Below are 20,043 nucleotides of genomic sequence, written 5' to 3'. Positions count from 1 at the left end.
GACTGAGCTACGTCCACACTGTTACACAATGTGCAAATTTATCAATTCATTCCTGTGACGTCACGGAAATGAATGGAAAGGGTCTAATAAGTCTCGGACAATTACGAAGTAGACTTGGTGTCTCGTGATTATAATCTATGGACAATTGCCGCATGGCCCCAATGCCATTTGGCACACTCGTCCCATTACGTAATCTACAAGATACCATGTGGTGTGGAAAGACCCAATATGGCTCAAACTGAAAACGGTTGTTGACGTCAGGCGTCAGACGTCGATTTCACGGTGCATGCATGAATGACGTGCTTTTATAAAAATCATCAGGTGCTTTTGTGACAGAAAAGTGTTGTAGGGAGCACTGTAAGGATAATGTGGATTGCACTAAGGAATGAGGGAGACATGAGCATGTCTAGTGACAGCACGAGGGTGAGTTAGCCTTTGAATAATTGCTAAAGAAATGTTGCGTGAGAAAGAGGCTTGAGTGCAAGTTCCAGGACAATTTCCATAAGCCCAAAATTTCAACATTAAACCATTTCATTGTGTACTTTCGACATTTTTGGCTCCCATTTTTGTGTGAAAAAAGTGTCACAAATGCAAAAGGATAAAACAACTAATGGTATTCATGCATTACACCGGACATCTACCTACTATATTGGATTAGATCCCCAACCCTAACCCTCACCCTAACACCTTTAAATGATCCTAATAGAATACATTGACCGAACTGGCACGAAAATTGCTGACATGTCCAGTATAATGCATTCTTACCGCTTTGAAAAATAAAATACAATAAACTCCATTTCTGTGTAATGGTGCAAATTACTGAATGAAAAAAATATATATGTATATCAGTTCATATTTATAAATCATTTAGTCCTAATAGTTACGTTGAAACCGAAATATAAAATATATTTGAATAATTAAATTGACCAAAACTGCGAGTAATAGAATATGGCAGAATGTGATTGGTGTAACGCATTCTTACTAAATTAAAAAAAAAGGCAAAATACAAAAATACACAAAATATAAAATCTCAGCACCCCGTAATACAAATGAATAGGAGAGTATTAGTGAAAAAAGATAAATATTTTAAACTGGTGCTTGCGAAAAATTGTGCATCCACCAGTAAACAACTACAGGAAACTCTCAACATCATTGGGATTATGCAATGACATAGCTAGTAGAGATGCACCATCAGTGAGCGGAGCTTATATGCACTTGCTGATATAGACAATCGTGTTGCTATGCAGGCATCATAGGGCATTGTTTGGAGAACGTGCTTTCTAACAAAATCACATAAAATTACGTAAAAGGGTATTATTGTGATATAGGCCAGCTGGAGTTGCCTCCCTTAGACCATATGTGTAATGCGTGTCACATCATGATGTACAATGGAATTGATGACGTAATAAACAGTCTTGAGCCCGCCATTTATTCTAGTCAACATCACATGGTGTCAGTTGCGGGATCTGAGACGAATGGATCAGTTAAAACCCCCGAATGAACTTAGTTTCGAAGGAAACTTATCAGAAAACTGGCGAAGATGGATTCAGAGGTTTGAATTATACCTCGTAGCCAGCGGAACCGCTGCAAAGTCTGATGCTGTCAAGTGCGTGACGTTGCTGCACGTGGCCGAGATGCAGCATTGCAAGTATTCAATTCGTTTGAATGGACAAATGAAGGTGATGACAAGAAGTTAGATAAGGTTAAGCAGAAATTCCAACAATACTGTGAACCAAAAAAGAACTTAACGATAGAGAGACATGCATTTTTTTACGAGATCACAGAAAACAGGTGAAACTATTGACCAATATGTAACAGACTTGAAGAATAAAGCAAAAAGCTGTGAGTTCGGAACGTTGACAGAAAATTTGATCAAAGACAGAATTGTCTGTGGGGTGAACAGTGATGGCATGAGAATGAGACTTTTGAGAGAACCTGAGTAGTATACACAATGGGGGTACTAGATAATTTCCAACAAAAGCTTCTGTAAAGCTTCATTCACGAAATAAAGCTTTTGTCAGGCCCTTATCTCCCTCCCGCTATTGTATATACCAGCTTTGAACCCCCCAGTTAACTTCCTGGTCACTATGACCGCGAACCGACACTTTCCTGATCACGTGGCACTATTGTGATCGCCCTATGTCGTGTTGACAGGAAACAGTTTAATGTGAGCTGGATACTATTAGGATTACTCGACAGTAAGTGTTAAATATTTTGCTTGACGGCGGCCCGTGGCTGCCCTACATGATGTTGATCTCAGCAAAACAGTTTAACGTGAATCTCCTATGATTTCTTTGGTTTTCGTAATGAAGGCTTGCTAGGCTTGTTGTATCCCCTGTTCTATGTACTTTTTTTTCTCGTCTTCACTGATGACAGTGCTTTTACGAGACTTAGTTCGAATCTCTCGTTTCATTTCGTGATATTTTGTGAGTTCAGAGAGGACCAAACGAAACTCTTCCTCTGAGATTTTATTGTCAGTGAGTGCGGTGGAAATATGGTCGTCTATGGTGTTTAACTTTGCATCGGCTATGATCCTTATCTCGTTGTGTTTCAATGCCTTACGATGCAGTCTGCGTGACACAAACTTAAACACTAATCCAGCCAACCCTGACACCCCAGCTGTTATTTCGATGCCTAGCACTACGGGTGCGGCTACGATGGTGGTCAACAACCCCACACCTACTGCCCCTAACCCCATACTGGTAGCCATAAGGGTGGTATCAACCCCATCCATGACAGGTTTTCCCCGAGATAGACTTCTATGATGAGTGTGGAGTCTGGTCTCACAGTCATAAGACCCAATTGGGAATCAGGGCCGTCAAACCTTAACTCGTCATTCCAACCTGAAAATAACATGTTGCTCGTGTGATCCGGTGTTAGCTGAGCACTTATATCAGACCCCCCCGGAATGAAAGCCCCGAGCAAGATACCGTTGTTCCTAATTTCGGTGATGAGGTCATCCTTGTCAAAAGAGACGTAAGGTGAGGTGAGGGCCATGTTGATCAACCATTTGGGCTCTCTAAAGTCGTCTGCCAGAGGCTGCCGTATGTACACGCCGTCTCTTAAGAGCAGGACGTACGAGCCGCCGTCCTCGCCGTGTCTCCTAGGTCGTTAAGCGTGGCGTTGGGCGGATGACGATTGGACATTGCTATAATACTATTACGAGATAGTTTCCAATTGTTTTTCTGATAACTTCTCAGGGGTGCACTTCACCCCCATGAAGTGTATGTTGTCAGGTAGGAAGATCTTGGTGAGGGATATCGTGTCTTCCACGGTCACAGTGACCCCCCTGCAGACTGGTGTGGGAGTCAACACCCACCCGCACGTAAACAGTGCAAACCTGATACTGGTGTTGTTTCCCCCACCGGAGTTTGATCCCCTTCACGACTTCGACTTCGCGCTGTGGTTCACCTAGGTAGACTTGGATGACCAGCGTGGAGTTCGCCGGTAGACTCTCCAGGATGTTGACCACGCCTTCGAATTCAGACACCACCTGCAATGCCACGTTTTGCATCCCGGGCTTGCTCGACAGCATGTGGGCTGCCATACTGGAGAGTGGGCTGATGATTACACTACGTCTCTGCGCCAGGATGTAGGCCACGAGCAGGGTTCCGTTGTTCACGACTTTGTTTAGGTAGTTGTCTTTGTTCTCCGTGAACACGTAGGGGGAGCCGAGACTAATGTTTAGAAACCAATCCACTCGAGAGGGCAAAAACACCCACTTGTCGTCGTCGGTGAAGACGAGCGTATATGGCTTGTTTCGGGCGACGGTCGTCCTCTCAACATCTTCTAAGTCGAACAGTTTGCCTCCGAACGATGGGTATACCGACCATCTATCATCACCGATGCGGACTAGGTCGAACCGAGTGTTGAGGGCCGCTCCTGAGGTATCTACTATATCACCTAGGATTCTACCGATGGAGGGGACTTCAATGCGTTTGTAAATGTTATTTTTAAGCTGCAAGGCGTACAGTTTACCATCTAATCCGCGTGTGTCCCCGAGGTCGGAGATCCCCACATTGATACATTTTTTCAACTTCATTCCAGGACCTTGTGCGCTAGTCATTTTATGTGCAGAGTTATGCTGAGGTATCCTATATTCACAGGATTATGCTTTATATCTAAAACCGATATTGCCAACTCAGGGATGGTGCCCCGAGTTAACCTCTTGTACTGCCACGATGAAAGTTCGGCTCCCAAGGGTTTGAAGACCTCATCACTTAGCGAGCACACACTGTAGTAGCCGTCGATTATCTGGGTGCGGGCGCCACTGACGAACAGCTTGTTGTTGCTGGCGTTGATGTTAGTCCATCGCGGAAGGTAGGTGATATCGCAGAGTGCGACTTCGAGTTGGCCCGACGTGTTATCGATCGCGTGCATCAGTTGAATGGACTCACCGCTCATTATTCCTGGAAATGTTACGTACATGTTGGAGTATATATACCCATTATATAATACTTTAAAAATGTACAAACCGGGAGTGTTTTACCCTAAACTGGATATAGATTTCCCGCACATGAAGATTGTGGTCGCTGCTGGGTTGTATTTCGGCGCCCAGTTCATAGATGTGTTTGACAGGTATAGGTTTTCGGTGACTAACGGGTATCAACCCAGACATCAACGTGAGTCACGTCCCAGCCCCCACGACCGGTGTAACGGGTATAGTCGTACCATCCCCAGAGCCTAGGGTTCAACCCACACCCCCACAGCCCCAACCCCCACACGTGCAGGCATCCAATCAGCAGCACATCGACCGTAAAAAAGCTGCTGGTGGTCGGGGAGATCGCGGTCAGTTTGGGTCTCATTTGGTTAGAAATTCCTACGTACACCAGACCCGCCACTGCGACGATGGCTGCCCACAGGTTTTGACCGAGCCACGTGACTGTTTTCAACAGCGTGCTAAGTAACCACGAGACGATGCTACCCAGGATGCCGGGCAGGGCTTCGGCGGCTTTACCAGCGAGTTAAGCCAGGGCCTCCCCGAGGGATTTCAGATGTTTTTTACCCAGTCTCTGACATCGCCTGATGGGCTTGGTGGGGTGGGTGTACCACCACTTGGTGTACCCCCACTCAGCGACACGACCAGGGTTGATATGATGAAGCCCAATGCCGTCAGAGGACTCGATCAATGGTTTCCCGCACACGGCTGATCTGGGATCGAAGCTGTTCTCGGAAGGAGGACGCCGTTTCCAGCCGGGTCCTCCTTTCCTCTTCCAAATTACGTATTCGTTCCTCAATGGTGGCTTTCAGAGACTCATCCTCCGTTTCGCCGAGTTTGGCCTTTTCACGGGCGATGTGGGCGTCTATAGCGTCCAGTTTGGCCGTGTTGTCCACGAGTGACCCACGAATGGTTTGCATGCCCTTGTCCAGCCCCCGCAGTTCCCGAACATAAATTCGAACCCGGGTAAGGGTTTGTTATGGTAGGTGGCCAACAATTCATCGATGGCACGTTGGGGCTCATCGTTGAGTTTGGCCCTGGCTGCTTGCAGATCTTGGACGGCCTTCAGGGAAGCTTGGGCCGATAATCTATGAGGTTTAGTGCATCGCGCAGCTGTTGCCCACCATAGCGATTGATGAGTGTTGATAAGGCAAGCGGTTCTCTCGTGCGTTTGTTTACGAGATTGATCTCCCTGTGAGCCTTCAATCGCAGCGTGCCGTTCTCGTCGATAGTGAACCTGGAATAGTCTCGTCCTAATGGCACGACGTTGTGTTTACACCTGCTTCACGAGTTCGTTGACTTGCCAAACGCTGCTGGTTAGATTCCCAAACCTGGGTGAGAATGACCTCAGCGTACCAAGCACAGTTCGACTGACGTTCAACCTCACGTTGACCTCCGACAACGACAAACGCGAGCTCGTGCGGAACGTAGGTCGAGCCATCATCAAGAAAACCACTATCAAGATCAGTGGTAACGAGGTGCTGAGCATCGACGACAGCGACGTCTTTCACTGCTACGGGGACCTCTGGAAAAGCGAGGGAGAACGCGTCAATGACGTGTACCAAGGCATCAGCCAATCGACTCGGTTGCGCGTGGGGTACGGCTTCACGGCAGACCAGCTAGACAAGATCTCAGCGGGTGAAAAGGCCATCGCCCACGCGTACCGGAGCCGGTTTTGTGTGCCGCTCGACTTCGAGTTGCTCACGGGACAGGCGCCGTTTTACCAGGCTGCGCTGGGTGATAGGCTGGAATACGAGCTCACGTTTAATGACTACAGCAAAGTCGTGCGTACGCCTAATGGTGATGAGGCCAGTTACGCCATCGACAACATCTCTCTGGAGTTCGACATGGTCACTAGCCCAGAGCTGGCCAGGCAGGTTCGAAACCAGTACTTTCGGGGAAGGTGGCCATCCTCTCACGATAGGGTCCTGCGGCATAGAGGTAGGGGATAAGAGCGACACTGTGTGGAATATCAACCTGAACGCGTGCGGGCGCGATCGATGAAAGTCATCCTGGTCGCCCCCGTGGAGGATTACGAGCCGTTCCGAAGGGTCAGCGCGAAGTTTTTCAACCCCGAGATTGAAAAGGTGGAAGTGACCATTGAGGGCGTGCCCAACCAGCTGTTCAGCCATGGTATGAGGGCATACCAGCAGTGGGATGAGATAAAAAAGCTACCGGCTATCAAACAACACCCACACATAGCCAAGGACCTGGACCTATCCTCCGTGCAGATCGGTGAATACCTAACCACCAAGTACGCGCTATGGTTGGACATGCGATCCACGGACGACGATCAATTGCACGGCAGCGGTCGCCGCATCGACAACGGCAGCGAGGGGATAACCATCCAGATTACCAAGAAGGCTCAACCCGCTGGCAAGTTGAAATTATATCTGTACGTTATTATGGACGCGCAACTTAATATAGACAATGGGAGATTCGTGCAAGCCATCTATTGATCTACCCCGCGACCCGCACTGCGCCATAGTGTGCGGGCAGACGGGCTTTCGGAAGACCGTTTTCATGCTGGATATGCTGGAGGGGTACTACCGGGATGTGTTTGATAACATCGTTATCATGTGCCCTACTCTGCACATGAATAGAACGTACACGGGAAGACCTTGGGTGATGACGGACCCGGACGTACACAAAGTCGACCAGGGAACACGTCTGCAGGACTGGTTGAAGGCTTACCATATGAAATTTAAAGGGGAGTCGACGCTGTTCATACTGGACGACTGCAGCGCTAATCGAGAGATAACAAAAAAAGAGAGACATGCTATCGTACCTGGCCTTCTCTGGCCGGCACGCAAAGCACAGCGTCTGGGTGCTGACGCAGAAATTCAACTCAGTGTTGAAAGACCTCAGGGAGCAGACGCGATGGGTGGCCTTATTCCACTGCAAGGACAGGGATTCGTTCGAGGAGTGCTTGAGAGAGAACGATGTGATGAGCAAACTAGAACGAGAACGGGTGAAGAAACAGCTCGCTGAAACTAAGCATGCTAAGCTCGTGCTCAAGACCGACCAACCCATGGACTATAGGGTGTTTTAGCTTAGCAATGCTTAGCAAATGCTTAGCAAATACTTAGCAAAGCTTAGCACTTAGCAATTAATTGTTACAGTTCTATGGTTGTTTTTGAAGTGCTCGTCGTGTGCAACTTAACCTTCATCTCGCTATGTTTCGCCTACATCGGGTATTATATTATTAAAACTAAAACTTCCTTGTTACATTATAAGATGGAGTGTGATGAACTGTTCGAACAACTGTTGGTGCCGCCAGATGATAAGAGTGACGACAAGCGAGAGAGACTGGTAGCGCTGGCTGTTGGTGGTAAAGCCAAACAATACTTTGGGGACTACACTCTCGATAAAATTCTCAAAATGTCAGCCGAAGAAATCGATAAGCTGTACGCGAGATACGAGGCTAGACTCGGGGCCGAGATGACAAAGACTATAGGATCGGCTATGACCCAGATCTACACTGGTATAGCGTCGTACTTCCTTCCCATTCCTCCGGAACGTCGACTTTACCAGTGGGAGGACCTCGAGAAAGACCCGTTTATTGAAAACGCCTTGAGCTCTGTCAGCTGCGTGCTGTTCCACAAATACGGTATGTTTTTAGCCCCGGTGACAGAGGCGATTATCACAGCAAAGTGTTGCCAATTTAAGAAGGGGAAAAATAATAGTAATGGTATACAAGATGGATCAAGAAGTGACTCCGACCCCGATAGGGGGGAACCCTCCCCAGGAGGAGAATCCTACAGTCACCAGGAAGAAGAACCCTAAGAGAGTCGCCGCTGGTAGAAAAGGTGGTTTAACCAAGCATCACAAGAGTAACTACACGTGGAGCCCTCCACTCCTTTGAAGTAAATAGAAACATATATAGGATGGCTACGATCGCCATGATGGTCGGCGGGGCGTTAGTTAACGCCCTGACATTTTCCGGGAGCAATTTCCTCTTCTCAAAACTACGGGAGTCGAACGCGGCCGAGATAGAGGCGGGAACGAAAACGACACGATATAGCCGTGGAGAAACTGCAAGCCGCGCAAGCCGAGTACGCAAAGAAACGTATGCAGAGGTTCCATTACATTAACGAACGACTCCAGCGTGAGAACCATGCCGTTAAAACGTTCCATGATGTCGACGACGCAGCGAGAGAATACTACCTACTAACCGGCAAACAGCTCGAACCAATCGAGGAACCCACACTTGCTCAGTACTACACACCATCCCAGGGGCAAAAGGACCCAGAACTGGTCTTCGTCGTGCTGGGTCTAGTAGCGACTGCGTTGATCGTAAAGCAACTAAACTAAGTCCACATATGAGTATACCAAATATGAGACCTGCCCCTTACCGATGCCAGTACATACTTATGGGGAAGACGGAGACCTGCGGTAGGAAATGTAGGATGGAGGGGTACTGCTGTTTTCATAGGAGGTGTTTCATAAACTACACGTGTTCCGTGTGCGGTATTGGAGTGAAATGTCACTACTGTTTATGTAAAGCCCACGGGGGCAAACGTAGTCAGGCACCAGCTTATCTACGACAAGAAAAAGGACTACATAAACGAATGTAGGCGCCCCCTTAGTATGGAGGTGTAGCTCTCATTATGTTTTACTTAGAGCTGGAGGAGTTACCTCCCTTACCCAATTAGAGACTGTGTACACCTAGGTATAATAATGCCATTCGAATTCCACCCCTGGCTTTTGGCCTGAGAAGCTGGTTGAAGTTTCCGGGTAAATGTAGTATTGATAACATCAGACCTCTGGTCATTAGCAAACTCGAAGAGGAAATAAATGAATTGGGACACATCAACTTTCAAATGATTGTTACTACAAAGCTGGATGTCTTCAGAGAATAAGTATTGACTGAATCAGCTAATATATACACGTGTATCCCCAACGTTCTGGAAATAATAAAATGGGAAAGCTATCCTGAACCCAGAATCGATACGGTTATTCTAAATATAGCGCTGGACGGGGATTTGATTAAGGTTGGAGGAGTTACCTCCCTTGTTGGCGGCCAATTAGAGATTGTAACGCATGGGTATAACAATGCCTACTGTCCGAGAGCTCAAGCACATTGCGAGAGAACAAGGTGTAGTGGGTTACTCCCGAATGAGGAGACCCCAATTGTTTAGATTACTCGACATACAACCTCCTCCCACAGTGAAACAACTCAAACACCAAGCCAGAGAGTTGGGGTTGACGGGTTATTCCCGTATGAGGAAAGCTGGGCTAGTCAGGCTGTTTCACGGCCCCGTACGTCCCCACACTGTGAAACAACTCAAACAGGAAGCCCAGAGCTGAGGTTAGTAGGTTATTCCCGTATGAGGAAGCCTGAGCTCGTTGAACTGTTACATCAACACAGAATCGTTGATCTAGAGTTTGTGCGAACTGAACACACTGTAGGTAACTATCTGAGAGGCTGGCGCATGCATGTGGATAAGAACATAGACATCGGCGACGTCAAGCCGCTGATCGCTGACAAAGTTAATGAGGAACTAAAGGATTTGGGAAGTCTAAAGTTTCAAATAACGGCAAAGATGTCGCTCGATAAACAGCAGAATGGTATGTTCAGCCTTACTCCCGGGGTAAACAAGAAGTCGTGACTCATGCCGAGACTATAGACTAGTGCATCGATACCAGTCTTCAACAAATACGAGAGACCCTGGAACGCTTCACGCACAGGGGTTCCGGGTGGGCTGTAGATAAAATCAATAATCTCTATCTAGACATAGCTAACTACGTACCATTCAGGGGGGGATCGTACCTAGACTTACCCCCCTACTACAAGAAAAAAAAGGCCATGGTCAACATCAAAAACAGAGGGGACGATTGCATGAGGTTAGTGATCAGGTCAGCCTTGTTTCCAGCCAACGTTAATTCGAACATGCCTTCTAGCTATCCCCAAGACGATGGGCTCAACTGGGCTGGTATAGACAAACCCACCCCCATATCCCAGGTCACCAAAATCGAGAAACAGAATGATATAGCCGTCAACGTCTTTGGGCACGAAGGCAACAAAACGATCGTGCACAGGATCAGCCCAATGGAGGGTCGCCGCGTGATCAATATATTCATGATCCAGCGAGGTGATAAGTACCACTTCAGCAGGCTGTTGTACGACCAATCGGCACACCGAGAAAAGAGTCACTTCTGCGAACGGTGCCTGCATGGTTTCACCCGAGCTGGTTTATTAGAATCCCACTGGGAGTATTGCCTAGGTGTGGGGCAGACGGCCATACGAATCGACATGCCCAAGGAAGGCGAAATTTACTAAAATTCGACAACCACAAGAATCAGATGTCCGTACCTTACATCATTTACGCCGACTTCGAAGCCCTCGTCAAACCCGTTGACATCGGCCCGGCTCCCAACACATACAAAACGCAGGAGCACGAGGCCTGTGGGTTCGGATACGGGGTCGTGATGGGGAAACGAAAGCTCCCGTGGTGTACAGGGGTCCCGACGCGGCTGAAAAGTTTCTAAAGTGTTTGCAGGAGGAAAAGAAAGCCATCAGGAAGAGGTTGTACACCGTCGTTCCCATGCGTATGACCCAAGCCGACCGGCGAGCTCACGGCTGCAGCACTCACTGCCACGTGTGCAACGGCCCGCTGAACGGCGATTCGGTGAGAGATCACTGCCATGTCACCGGGGAGTACAGAGGCGCCGCTCACAGCGCGTGCAACCTCAAGCTCAGAATCAACCCCAAAACGATCACCATCCCCGTGGTCTTCCACAACTTGAGAGGGTACGACTCCCACTTGATCATGCAGGCTATCGCGAAAGTCGACGGCAACCTGACGTGCATCCCCAACAACATGGAGAGATATATCTCCTTCAGCCTGAACGGCCTGAGGTTCATAGACTCGGTTCAGTTCCTACTGTCGTCTCTCAATAGTTTGGTCAAAGCAAACGATACCTTCCCCATCACTGATCGATGTTTTAAGCAGTATCAACTCGACCCTGCGTGGTACTACACTAGCCCCGGTCTCTCTTGGGATGCCTTGCTGAAGAAAACCGGAGTTAAGCTGGAACTCCTCACCGATTACGACATGCACCTGTTCATCGAAAAAGGATTGCGAGGTGGGATTTCCATGGCTGCCAAACGCTACACAAGAGCCAACAATAAGTACGTGAAGGGCTACGATGCTAGCAAACCCATTAATCATCTCCTCTATCTCGACGCCAACAACTTGTATGGTTGGGCCATGAGCCAGTATCTACCCATCGGGGGATTCGAGTGGGTGCCTGAGATAGATGTCATTAGCATACCGCCGGATTCGCGGGTAGGTTACATACTCGAAGTTGACTTGGCGTACCCAACAGCATTACATAAGTCACACAACACCTAACCTCTGGCCCCAGAACGTTTGATAGTGAACCCGGACTGGATGTCCGACTACCAACGGAGGGTGGGGGGTAATAAGCTAGCCAGCGTTGAAAAACTCGTACCCAACTTGATGAACAAGACCAAGTACATCGTTCACTATCTTAACCTGCAGCTGTACCTGTCGCTGGGTATGAAGCTGACTAAAACCCATAGGGTGCTCAAGTTCGACCAGAGCTCGTGGATGGAGCCCTACATCAGAATGAACACGGACCTGCGAAAGCTGGGCACCAGTGACTTCGAGAAGAACCTCTACAAGCTCATGAACAACTTGGTGTTCGGTAAGACGATGGAGAATTTGCAAAAACGCGTGACCGTGAAGCTGGTCCGGGCGAAAGAGGAAGACAAGCTCACGAGCATTCAACCAGAGCAAGTTATTCACCGACGATCTGGTGGCTCTACATATGAGGAGTGAGTGATTTAAGATTTAACGTCACATCGGCAATATTTCAGCCATATCGTGACGAACATATGAGGAAGAGCCTCGACATCCTCGACCTCTCCAAGCACCTGATGTACGACTTTTACTACAATGAGCTCAAGAGGCAGTACGGCGACCGACGTGAAGTGCTGTACACGGACACGGACTCCTTGCTGATGGAGATTCGAACCGAAGACGTGTACGAGGACATGGTAAAACACATCCATTTATATGACACCAGTGACTACCCCAAGGACCATGCCATGCACAGCACGGTTAACAAAAAAGGTCCTCGGTAAGATGAAGGACGAGTGTGCTGGCACGCCCATAGCTGAGTACATAGGCTTGAGACCCAAGATGTACTCCATCCTGAAGGCCAACAATGGTGAGATCCGAAAGGCGAAGGGTGTTAAGAAGTACGTGGTGAAACAACACATCAAACAGCCCTGTTCAAGACCCGCACCTTCAGGCATCAAATGAACACGCTTAGAAGCGATGGGCACAGGATATACGGACTGACGATAAACAAGACGTCCCTGTCGCCGATGGACACGAAGCATTGGATAGCCATCGACGGGATCAACACGTACGCGTACGGGCATGAGAAAATTGAACCAAGAACATAGGTGTATATAAGATGTCACGGAAAAAGAGAAAGTTTGAAGCTATTTACTACAGCCCGCGTACTGGAAAGGAGCGAGCGCCATACATAAACTTGCCGAAATGGCGAGAGTACCCCGGACGAGGCCAAAGCGTGGCTTGAAAAACAAGCCTTGTGGCAGATCTATTTACCGGCACCACGCTACGTGCCTAGAAGAAAGTTCGGCATTGCCGTACCCAATAGCGTCCACCAGGCTGACCTCCTGTTCCTACCCCACGACAGGAGGTACAAGTATGCCCTAGCCGTCGTGGACGTGGCCAGCCGCTACAAAGAAGCCGAACCCTTAACCGCGAAAGACTCGGCCCAGGTAGCCCACGGATTCGAACGCATATACAAGCGCAGCCCGCTGACATGGCCCACCGAACTGCAAGTCGATCCCGGACGGGAGTTCATGGGTGCCATGTCACAACTGCTAGCCAAGCACGGCGTCCAGGTCAGGCGTGGCGCAGCCGGGGCTCATCGCAGTCAAGCCATAGTTGAGAGATTCAATAGGACTTTGGCCGAGCGCTTATTCGGACACCAGTATGCGAGAGAGATAGCCAACCCGGGAAAACGATCTACAGAATGGGTAGCGCGGCTACCTCAAGTGGTGTCGGCTATCAACCACGAAACCACTCGGCTCACCGGCAAGAAACCGGCCGACGCTATCAAACTGAAATCAGTGATGACCGAACCGGCTGCACCATTGCGTGGGAAGGAGAAACAGATACCTGACCGGGTCCTAGTGAGGCACCTCTACCAACCGGGAGAACACGAAGGGGACACTCGGAAACGAGCCACCGACCCAACATGGTCAGTCAAAACTTACAACACAGATAAAGTGGACATCAAAGCCGACGAGCCCACATTAAACTGTTTCCTGTCAACACGACATAGGGCGATCACAATAGTGCCACGTGATCAGGAAAGTGTCGGTTCGCGGTCATAGTGACCAGGAAGTTAACTGGGGGGTTCAAAACTGGTATATACAATAGCGGGAGGGAGATAAGGGCCTGACAAAAGCTTTATTTCGTGAATGAAGCTTTACAGAGGCTTTTTGTTGGAAATTATCTAGTACCCCCATTGTGTATACTACTACCTGACTTAGATTTAAGTCGTGCAGTTGATTTGTGTAGAGCTAGTGACGCAAGTGTTAAATGAAGAAGCAACTGAACAGAAAACATTCATGCAATCAACAAAGGTGGTAATTTTCGAGAAAATCAGAATAAAGCCAAACCAAAAGTTCTAGAGACAAAGTCAAGCAGAGACAGTAGAGCAAAACAGTACTCTCGTCAACAGTATCCCCAGTGTTGTGCATGCGGATACCAGCACATGAAGGATAGGTGCCCTGCAGTCGGTCAAACTTGTGACAAATGTAGTGGTAAACATCACTTTGCAAGAATGTGCAGATCCAGGCTTTCAAAATCTGACAGAAGAGATACACATGGTAAAGGACAGAAGTCAGTTCATACTTTAGAACAGACTGATTCACAATGTGATGAGTTTGAAGATTTATTCATTGGCATGGTAGAAACAGACAGTGATGATGAAGACTGGATGGAAGTTTTAGTCACTGAAGGACAAGATGTTTCTTTCAAGCTTGATATAGGTGCACAATGTAATGTTATTTCTAAATCAGTGCTGGACAATCTGAATCTAGGACAGTATACTTTGTCAGATTCACGTGCCAGATTAATCTCATACACTGGAAATAGAATGACAACACTTGGACTGATTGAACTCCAATGTACAGTTAAAGGTGATAATGTTGTTCACAAAGAGCCTTTTCAGATTGTGAAAGAAGAGCGACCCAGTCTCTTGGGCAAAAGATCCTGTAAAAAAACTGAAATTAGTGCAACGTGTAAACATGGTTGAAGAACCATTGTTTAACAAAACTGCTGAGAGTGAGAGAAACATTTTGGGAGAATTTCCAGAATTCTTCAGTGGTTTAGGTTGTATTCCAGGAGAGCACCATATTGAAATCAACCCTGAAGTTACACTAGTGGTACATCCACCCAGAAAGGTGCCAGCAGCACTTTTGGATAAAGTGAAAACCGACCTGAATAGAATGGAGAAAATTGGTGTTGTTGTAAAGCAAACTGAGTCTACAAGTTAGGTTAATAGCATGGTCACAGTGGTGAAACCTCACAAGATACGCATATGCATTGATCCTTAAGATCTCAATAAAGTTGTGAAGCGTGAACACTATCCAATGAGAATTGATGAGGAAATAATGTCGAGATTGCCAGGTGCTACTGTTTTCAGTGTCTTGGATGCTGAAGCAGGTTTTTGGCAGATTAGACTTGATGACGTTAGTTCCAAATAATGTACTTTCAACACACCCTTTGGACGTTACAGGTTTACTCGCTTGCCCTTTGGTGTGAAATCTGCACCTGAAGTGTTTCAAAGAGCTATGTCACAGATACTGTAAGGACTCGATGGTGCAGAGTGCATTGTTGATGATGTGTTGGTATGGGGCAGAAATGTTCCTGAGCATGATGATAGACTTGTCGCAGTTCTGAAGAGACTGTCTGAGAAAGGTGTTACACTGAACAAATCAAAGTGTAAACTCCGATTGTCTGAAGTGTCATATGTGGGTCATCTGCTTACGAAGGACGGAATCAAACCCGACCCTGAAAAGTTCAAAGCGATTCGTGACATGTCGGAACCGGAAAGTAAGCAAGACTTAATGAGATTCCTGGGCATTATTCAGTATCTTGGCAAGTTCAAATCCACATTGTCACATGAGACTGCAGTGTTGAGGGAGCTAATGGCCAATGACATTGTGTGGCACTGGACTGAGTCACATAAGCAGTGTTTTCAGAAACTGAAGTACCGGGTGACGGACGTTCCCATTCTCCAGTACTATGACGTCAACCAACCAGTGACGTTATCGGTAGATGCAAGCTCAGAAGGGCTAGGGGCGATGTTGTCTCAGAATGACAGATCAGTGGCTTTTGCGTCCATATCACTCACAGAAACACAAAAGAAGAACGCTCAAATTGAAAAAGAAATGCTTGGAATTCTTCATGGATGCGAAAAGTTCCATTTGAAAATCAGTCAGAGTAGAGACAGATCATAAACCACTGGAGGTTATCTTTCGCAAACCCTTATCCAAAGCACCGTCTTGTCTACAACGAATGTTGTTACGTTTGCAGAAATATGACTTGGATGTTTCATACAAACCGGGCAAAGAACTCATAGTTCCTGATGCTTTGAGTAGAGCATTTTTACCAGCAAGTGATGAATGGTTTGAAGACACTGACTATGAAGTGAACTTCATCTCAATGCTTCCCATGACGCCTGAAAAGGTGACAGAATTCAAAGATGCTACTGCTAATGATGTGCAATTGCAACAGTTGAAATCAATTGTTCCATCTGGATGGCCAGATGACAGGCAGGATGTTCCTGTACTTGTACGAGACTTTTGGAACATTCGTGATGAGATTAAGACAGTGGATGGACTGTTGTTTAAAGGTGTGAAGCTAATTGTTCCCAGTCAGCTACAAGAGTAAATGCTTCATAGAGTGTGTAAGTGCCAGTTATAGCATCTGTTTGACAGCAGTAAGCTATAATTAGAACAAGAGTATGGGTCATGTGACAGTCATGTGACAGCGAGGTGAGGCGATGCGAGCCACGGGCAGTGGTGAGAGAGAGGTCGGCCGAGGCAGAAACATGCTATCGTTTAGGCATAGAGCTGCACGGTTTTCAACCGTATTACACACTCATTCTCAATAAATCGTTGCAATTTTTATTTGCAGCCTTAGAAAAACCAAAGTTTATTTATGATAAAGAGTCTTTTGTTTTCAAAATATTCAATACCTAATGTAACATTTTCCAAAAGGAACAGGATATAACTCGCTTTCAATTTTTCGTCACTTAGCATCTCATTTGGGACGTAAATACCACATAAACTGCTCCTGAAATGTAAGTGATTTGGGTTCTTATTGAAGGATTTGTGCTTTTTAACTATTATTTTATACATACACCTTTGGAAATGATGTTTCTTATTATCACATATGTACAAAACACAAGAGAAATGATTTTCACAACAACATGAGGTGTATGAAAAACGCCAAGATCAGTTGAAATCATGTGTTTTTTATTGACACATTTTTTCATTTCCATTTAATAAAACCTTAATGCATGTTTTTTTGCTTAAGAAATAACGAAGGGTTGCATCAAACCAAATTCGTTGTTCTATATTGGAACACCATTTGTGTCTTTAATGACAATGGTCAAAGGTCAATCACCTTTTCTAAACAAATGCAACTTTCATTTTTCAAACCAATGTAATCAGTAACGTACATTACTACTAAAACTCATAAATTTCAAAAATAGATTTGGTCAATGATACCTACCCATATTGATTGAACTAAAACAAAATAGTGCTTTTCATTCAAATTGAACATTGTAAATGTTTGAACATGTAACAAAGAACATGAAATGTTTATATAACGTACATTTCATCAAAATGCTCCACTTGCATTTTCTTTCACAAACCACTTTTGGTGAGTTATTTCTGATGAACATCATGATAAAACTATTCCAGAATGATAAACAACGGTAAACAAATGAAAGTCTCAAACCTTGATGAAGACAACAAGCAGCTATGCCTCAAAAGTGGATGTTATGATGGTAGAATCTGACTCCCTTATCTTCAGCATTCTCTTTGATTTGCCACTAGGAACAGGGGCATCAATTTTGCAGAGGACATCGTCCTTTGAAACCCAAATGACATCCTCTCTGTTTGGCCATTGAAACATATTCTTCTTTCTTTGGAGAAAGCTGATCTCCATCTCTCCATCTTCGTCATCGATGGTTAAGACCTTTCCAACATACCAATTTTGATCATATACTGCACCAACAAAGCCGTCAATGCTGAACTTACAGTGCAGAGACTGGGTGATCACGGGCGCCCTTGACTCTGCTGCATTCCTCTCTGCATCATTCATCTGAGTTTCCACTGCATTCTTTTGAACAGCACCAGTCGCGAGGCATTCCTTTCTCCAGGATGAACATATGTCTCCATCCAAACAGATCTCACAGTAGCAACTGACGTTACGGACTGCTACTGTAGAGTTACTGAGACCTGTGACAGAATGAACAGCAAATGTTCCTTTGAGGACCTTCACTGGTCTTGCAGCTAGTACAGCCTGTTCCCTTTGACAATCTGTTGAAGAGACATACAGAAACTGAACATCTTTCCTTGTTGAGTTTTCAGCCCATTTCATGAAATCCATTGCATCCTGTATAACTGCTCGTCCACTTCTCACAGCTTCATCTGCCATTCTCTTTGTGGTTCCTCCGAGTCCATCGCACGGCCCCTTGCCGTGCCCTACTTCAAAGTAATTCCAACGTGCATTTGTCCCAAACATCTCAAGATGGTTTGCGGTCGTGAAGACCATTTGCTTGTTGCGGTATTGACTTGTCGGTCCATCAGTCCAGTAATGAATAGTCTTCAATTCTGGATCCAGACTTTTGAGTTTATGAATGATGCCCTTCAGGAATGCGTGCACTGCAGCTGCAGTATGTGACAGATCATCCGATACTACAACAATGCTTTGATGGTGGAGTTTGTCGTCCTGCTTATAGTAGGCTTCAACAGGATGCAAGGTTACACTGGACTGGTTCCACTATGTGCTCTGAATTTCCTCTACACTCTTACAGCTGTAGTTCTCAGCGAAGTCCATCTGTACGACCATGTCATGTTGAGGGAGATGTTCTTTCAATCGCCGAATTTGTTCATACTGAGTCAGAATTCTTTCAACATGCCCTTTGAAATCATCCACTTGTGAAGATAGCTGCGAGATTAGCTTGGTCTTCTCCATTACCGATTCTACTATTCTCATCACGGGTTATAGCTGAAACGGCCCCACAGCAGAACGGCCCCAAGACGAAACGGCCCCAAATTGGCTATAACGGCCCCAAATGCTTTGGCTGAAATGGCCCCGTACTAAACGGCCCCAAGTAAAAACGGTCCCATATTTGCCAAAACGGCCCCAAAATAATCAGTTTTATTTCAATGTGTGTCCTTAGTCATAAATGATAGATCAAAACGCATATTTTTCAATTACTTATTAAATTAATTAACTTTGACATTTTCATCATGATTTTATTCTGTTTAAATGGCCATGAGGCCAATAATACATGTGAATCAAACTGAATATTGTACAGATCATCTAACAATATTCACTAAAATTTAAGTTTGACAAATAAAACATTAGATTTCAGAATCAGAATTCAAATTGTTAAAAACACATCCATACCATGAAGTCACACATACAGTCATTAAAACAACATTGAAGTAGCAGTTGCTCTGTGTCGAGTTAATCCTGACAGAGCTGGTGTTTTGACAAATATTAGCAATAGTACTTTAATGAATCTGTGTTGTTATTTTGTTTAATACCCATTATGTAACTTCAGATTACACTAAAATTGAAAACAAATACATCGTCAAGCACGTTAGTGGTACTGCTGTGTGTGCTGCAAGGAGTGTATTACGATTTTTTTTCTGGTTTCAATATATGTTACATGTCAATATAAATGCTGAAATATATTTCACGTCTTTTTTTTTTTTGCAATTGTACGGAGTCATTTCAAGCAACATAGTTGATAGCAACATCGGGGCCGTTTTACGTCGGGGCCGTTTTAGCCAATTTGGGGCCGTTTTAGCCAAGCAAAATTGGGGCCGTTTTGTCATGGGGCCGTTTTAGCCTGATCCCCTCATCACGCTCTTCTTGCGATCTTTCTCTGTTATCTCAACTCTCTTCCAATGTCCTACCAACACCATTGCAGGGAGTGATGCAAGCTCCTCATCATTGATACTCTGTGTCTTGATAAATGTATCAGGGTTTGCACCCTCTCGTCTAAGGGTCTTCAGAAGAAGAGCCATATTCTGATGCTTGGTGCATATACAAGAACTCCTGCTAATGAAATGTGTTGTCAGAATGTGTTTGGGCCTCATTCTACAAAATGTGGCACGAGATAGAAGTAAGCCTGGATTTTCCGACAGGAATTTGCAATGTAAGTTCCCAAGATAGTCTGTCAGAACACGTGTCTGGATCTTTACACCATTGTTGTCGGATTTCGCATCAGCTTTGCCAGGTTGTAGACGGCTATTGTCATCTCTCTCAAAGAATGCCATCACT

At 46.0% G+C, this 20,043-nt stretch overlaps 2 protein-coding genes across 2 annotated transcripts in view; one reads left to right on the top strand and one right to left on the bottom strand.

Moving 5' to 3' along the window:
• The window catches only part of LOC124259008 (IQ motif and ankyrin repeat domain-containing protein 1-like), a 227,146-nt gene that overhangs the window by 163,823 nt on the left and 43,280 nt on the right, over positions 1–20,043 (bottom strand). The window lies entirely within an intron of this gene.
• Positions 14,047–16,695, top strand: LOC124259009. The gene is made up of 2 exons (XM_046693075.1): positions 14,047–15,788; positions 16,051–16,695. Exons 1-2 carry the CDS (start codon positions 15,552–15,554, stop codon positions 16,405–16,407), a joined length of 594 nt encoding a protein of 197 aa, XP_046549031.1. The 5' UTR covers positions 14,047–15,551; the 3' UTR covers positions 16,408–16,695.

Source organism: Haliotis rubra, unplaced genomic scaffold, assembly GCF_003918875.1.
Source record: "Haliotis rubra isolate DU_JTF1 unplaced genomic scaffold, ASM391887v1 Scf706, whole genome shotgun sequence".
NCBI classification, from domain to species: Eukaryota; Metazoa; Mollusca; class Gastropoda; order Lepetellida; family Haliotidae; genus Haliotis; species Haliotis rubra.
The sequence above is the reverse complement of the archived record's forward strand: the minus strand, read 5'-3'. Positions and strand labels throughout refer to the sequence as shown.

Bases quoted from the DNA above. Each gene is read 5' to 3' on its own strand.
- LOC124259009 (XM_046693075.1), top strand. From the start codon at position 15,552: ATGTCGGAACCGGAAAGTAAGCAAGACTTAATGAGATTCCTGGGCATT. The intron at 15,789-16,050 runs GTAGATGCAAGC...TTACGTTTGCAG, and splicing joins ACCAACCAGTGACGTTATCG to AAATATGACTTGGATGTTTC.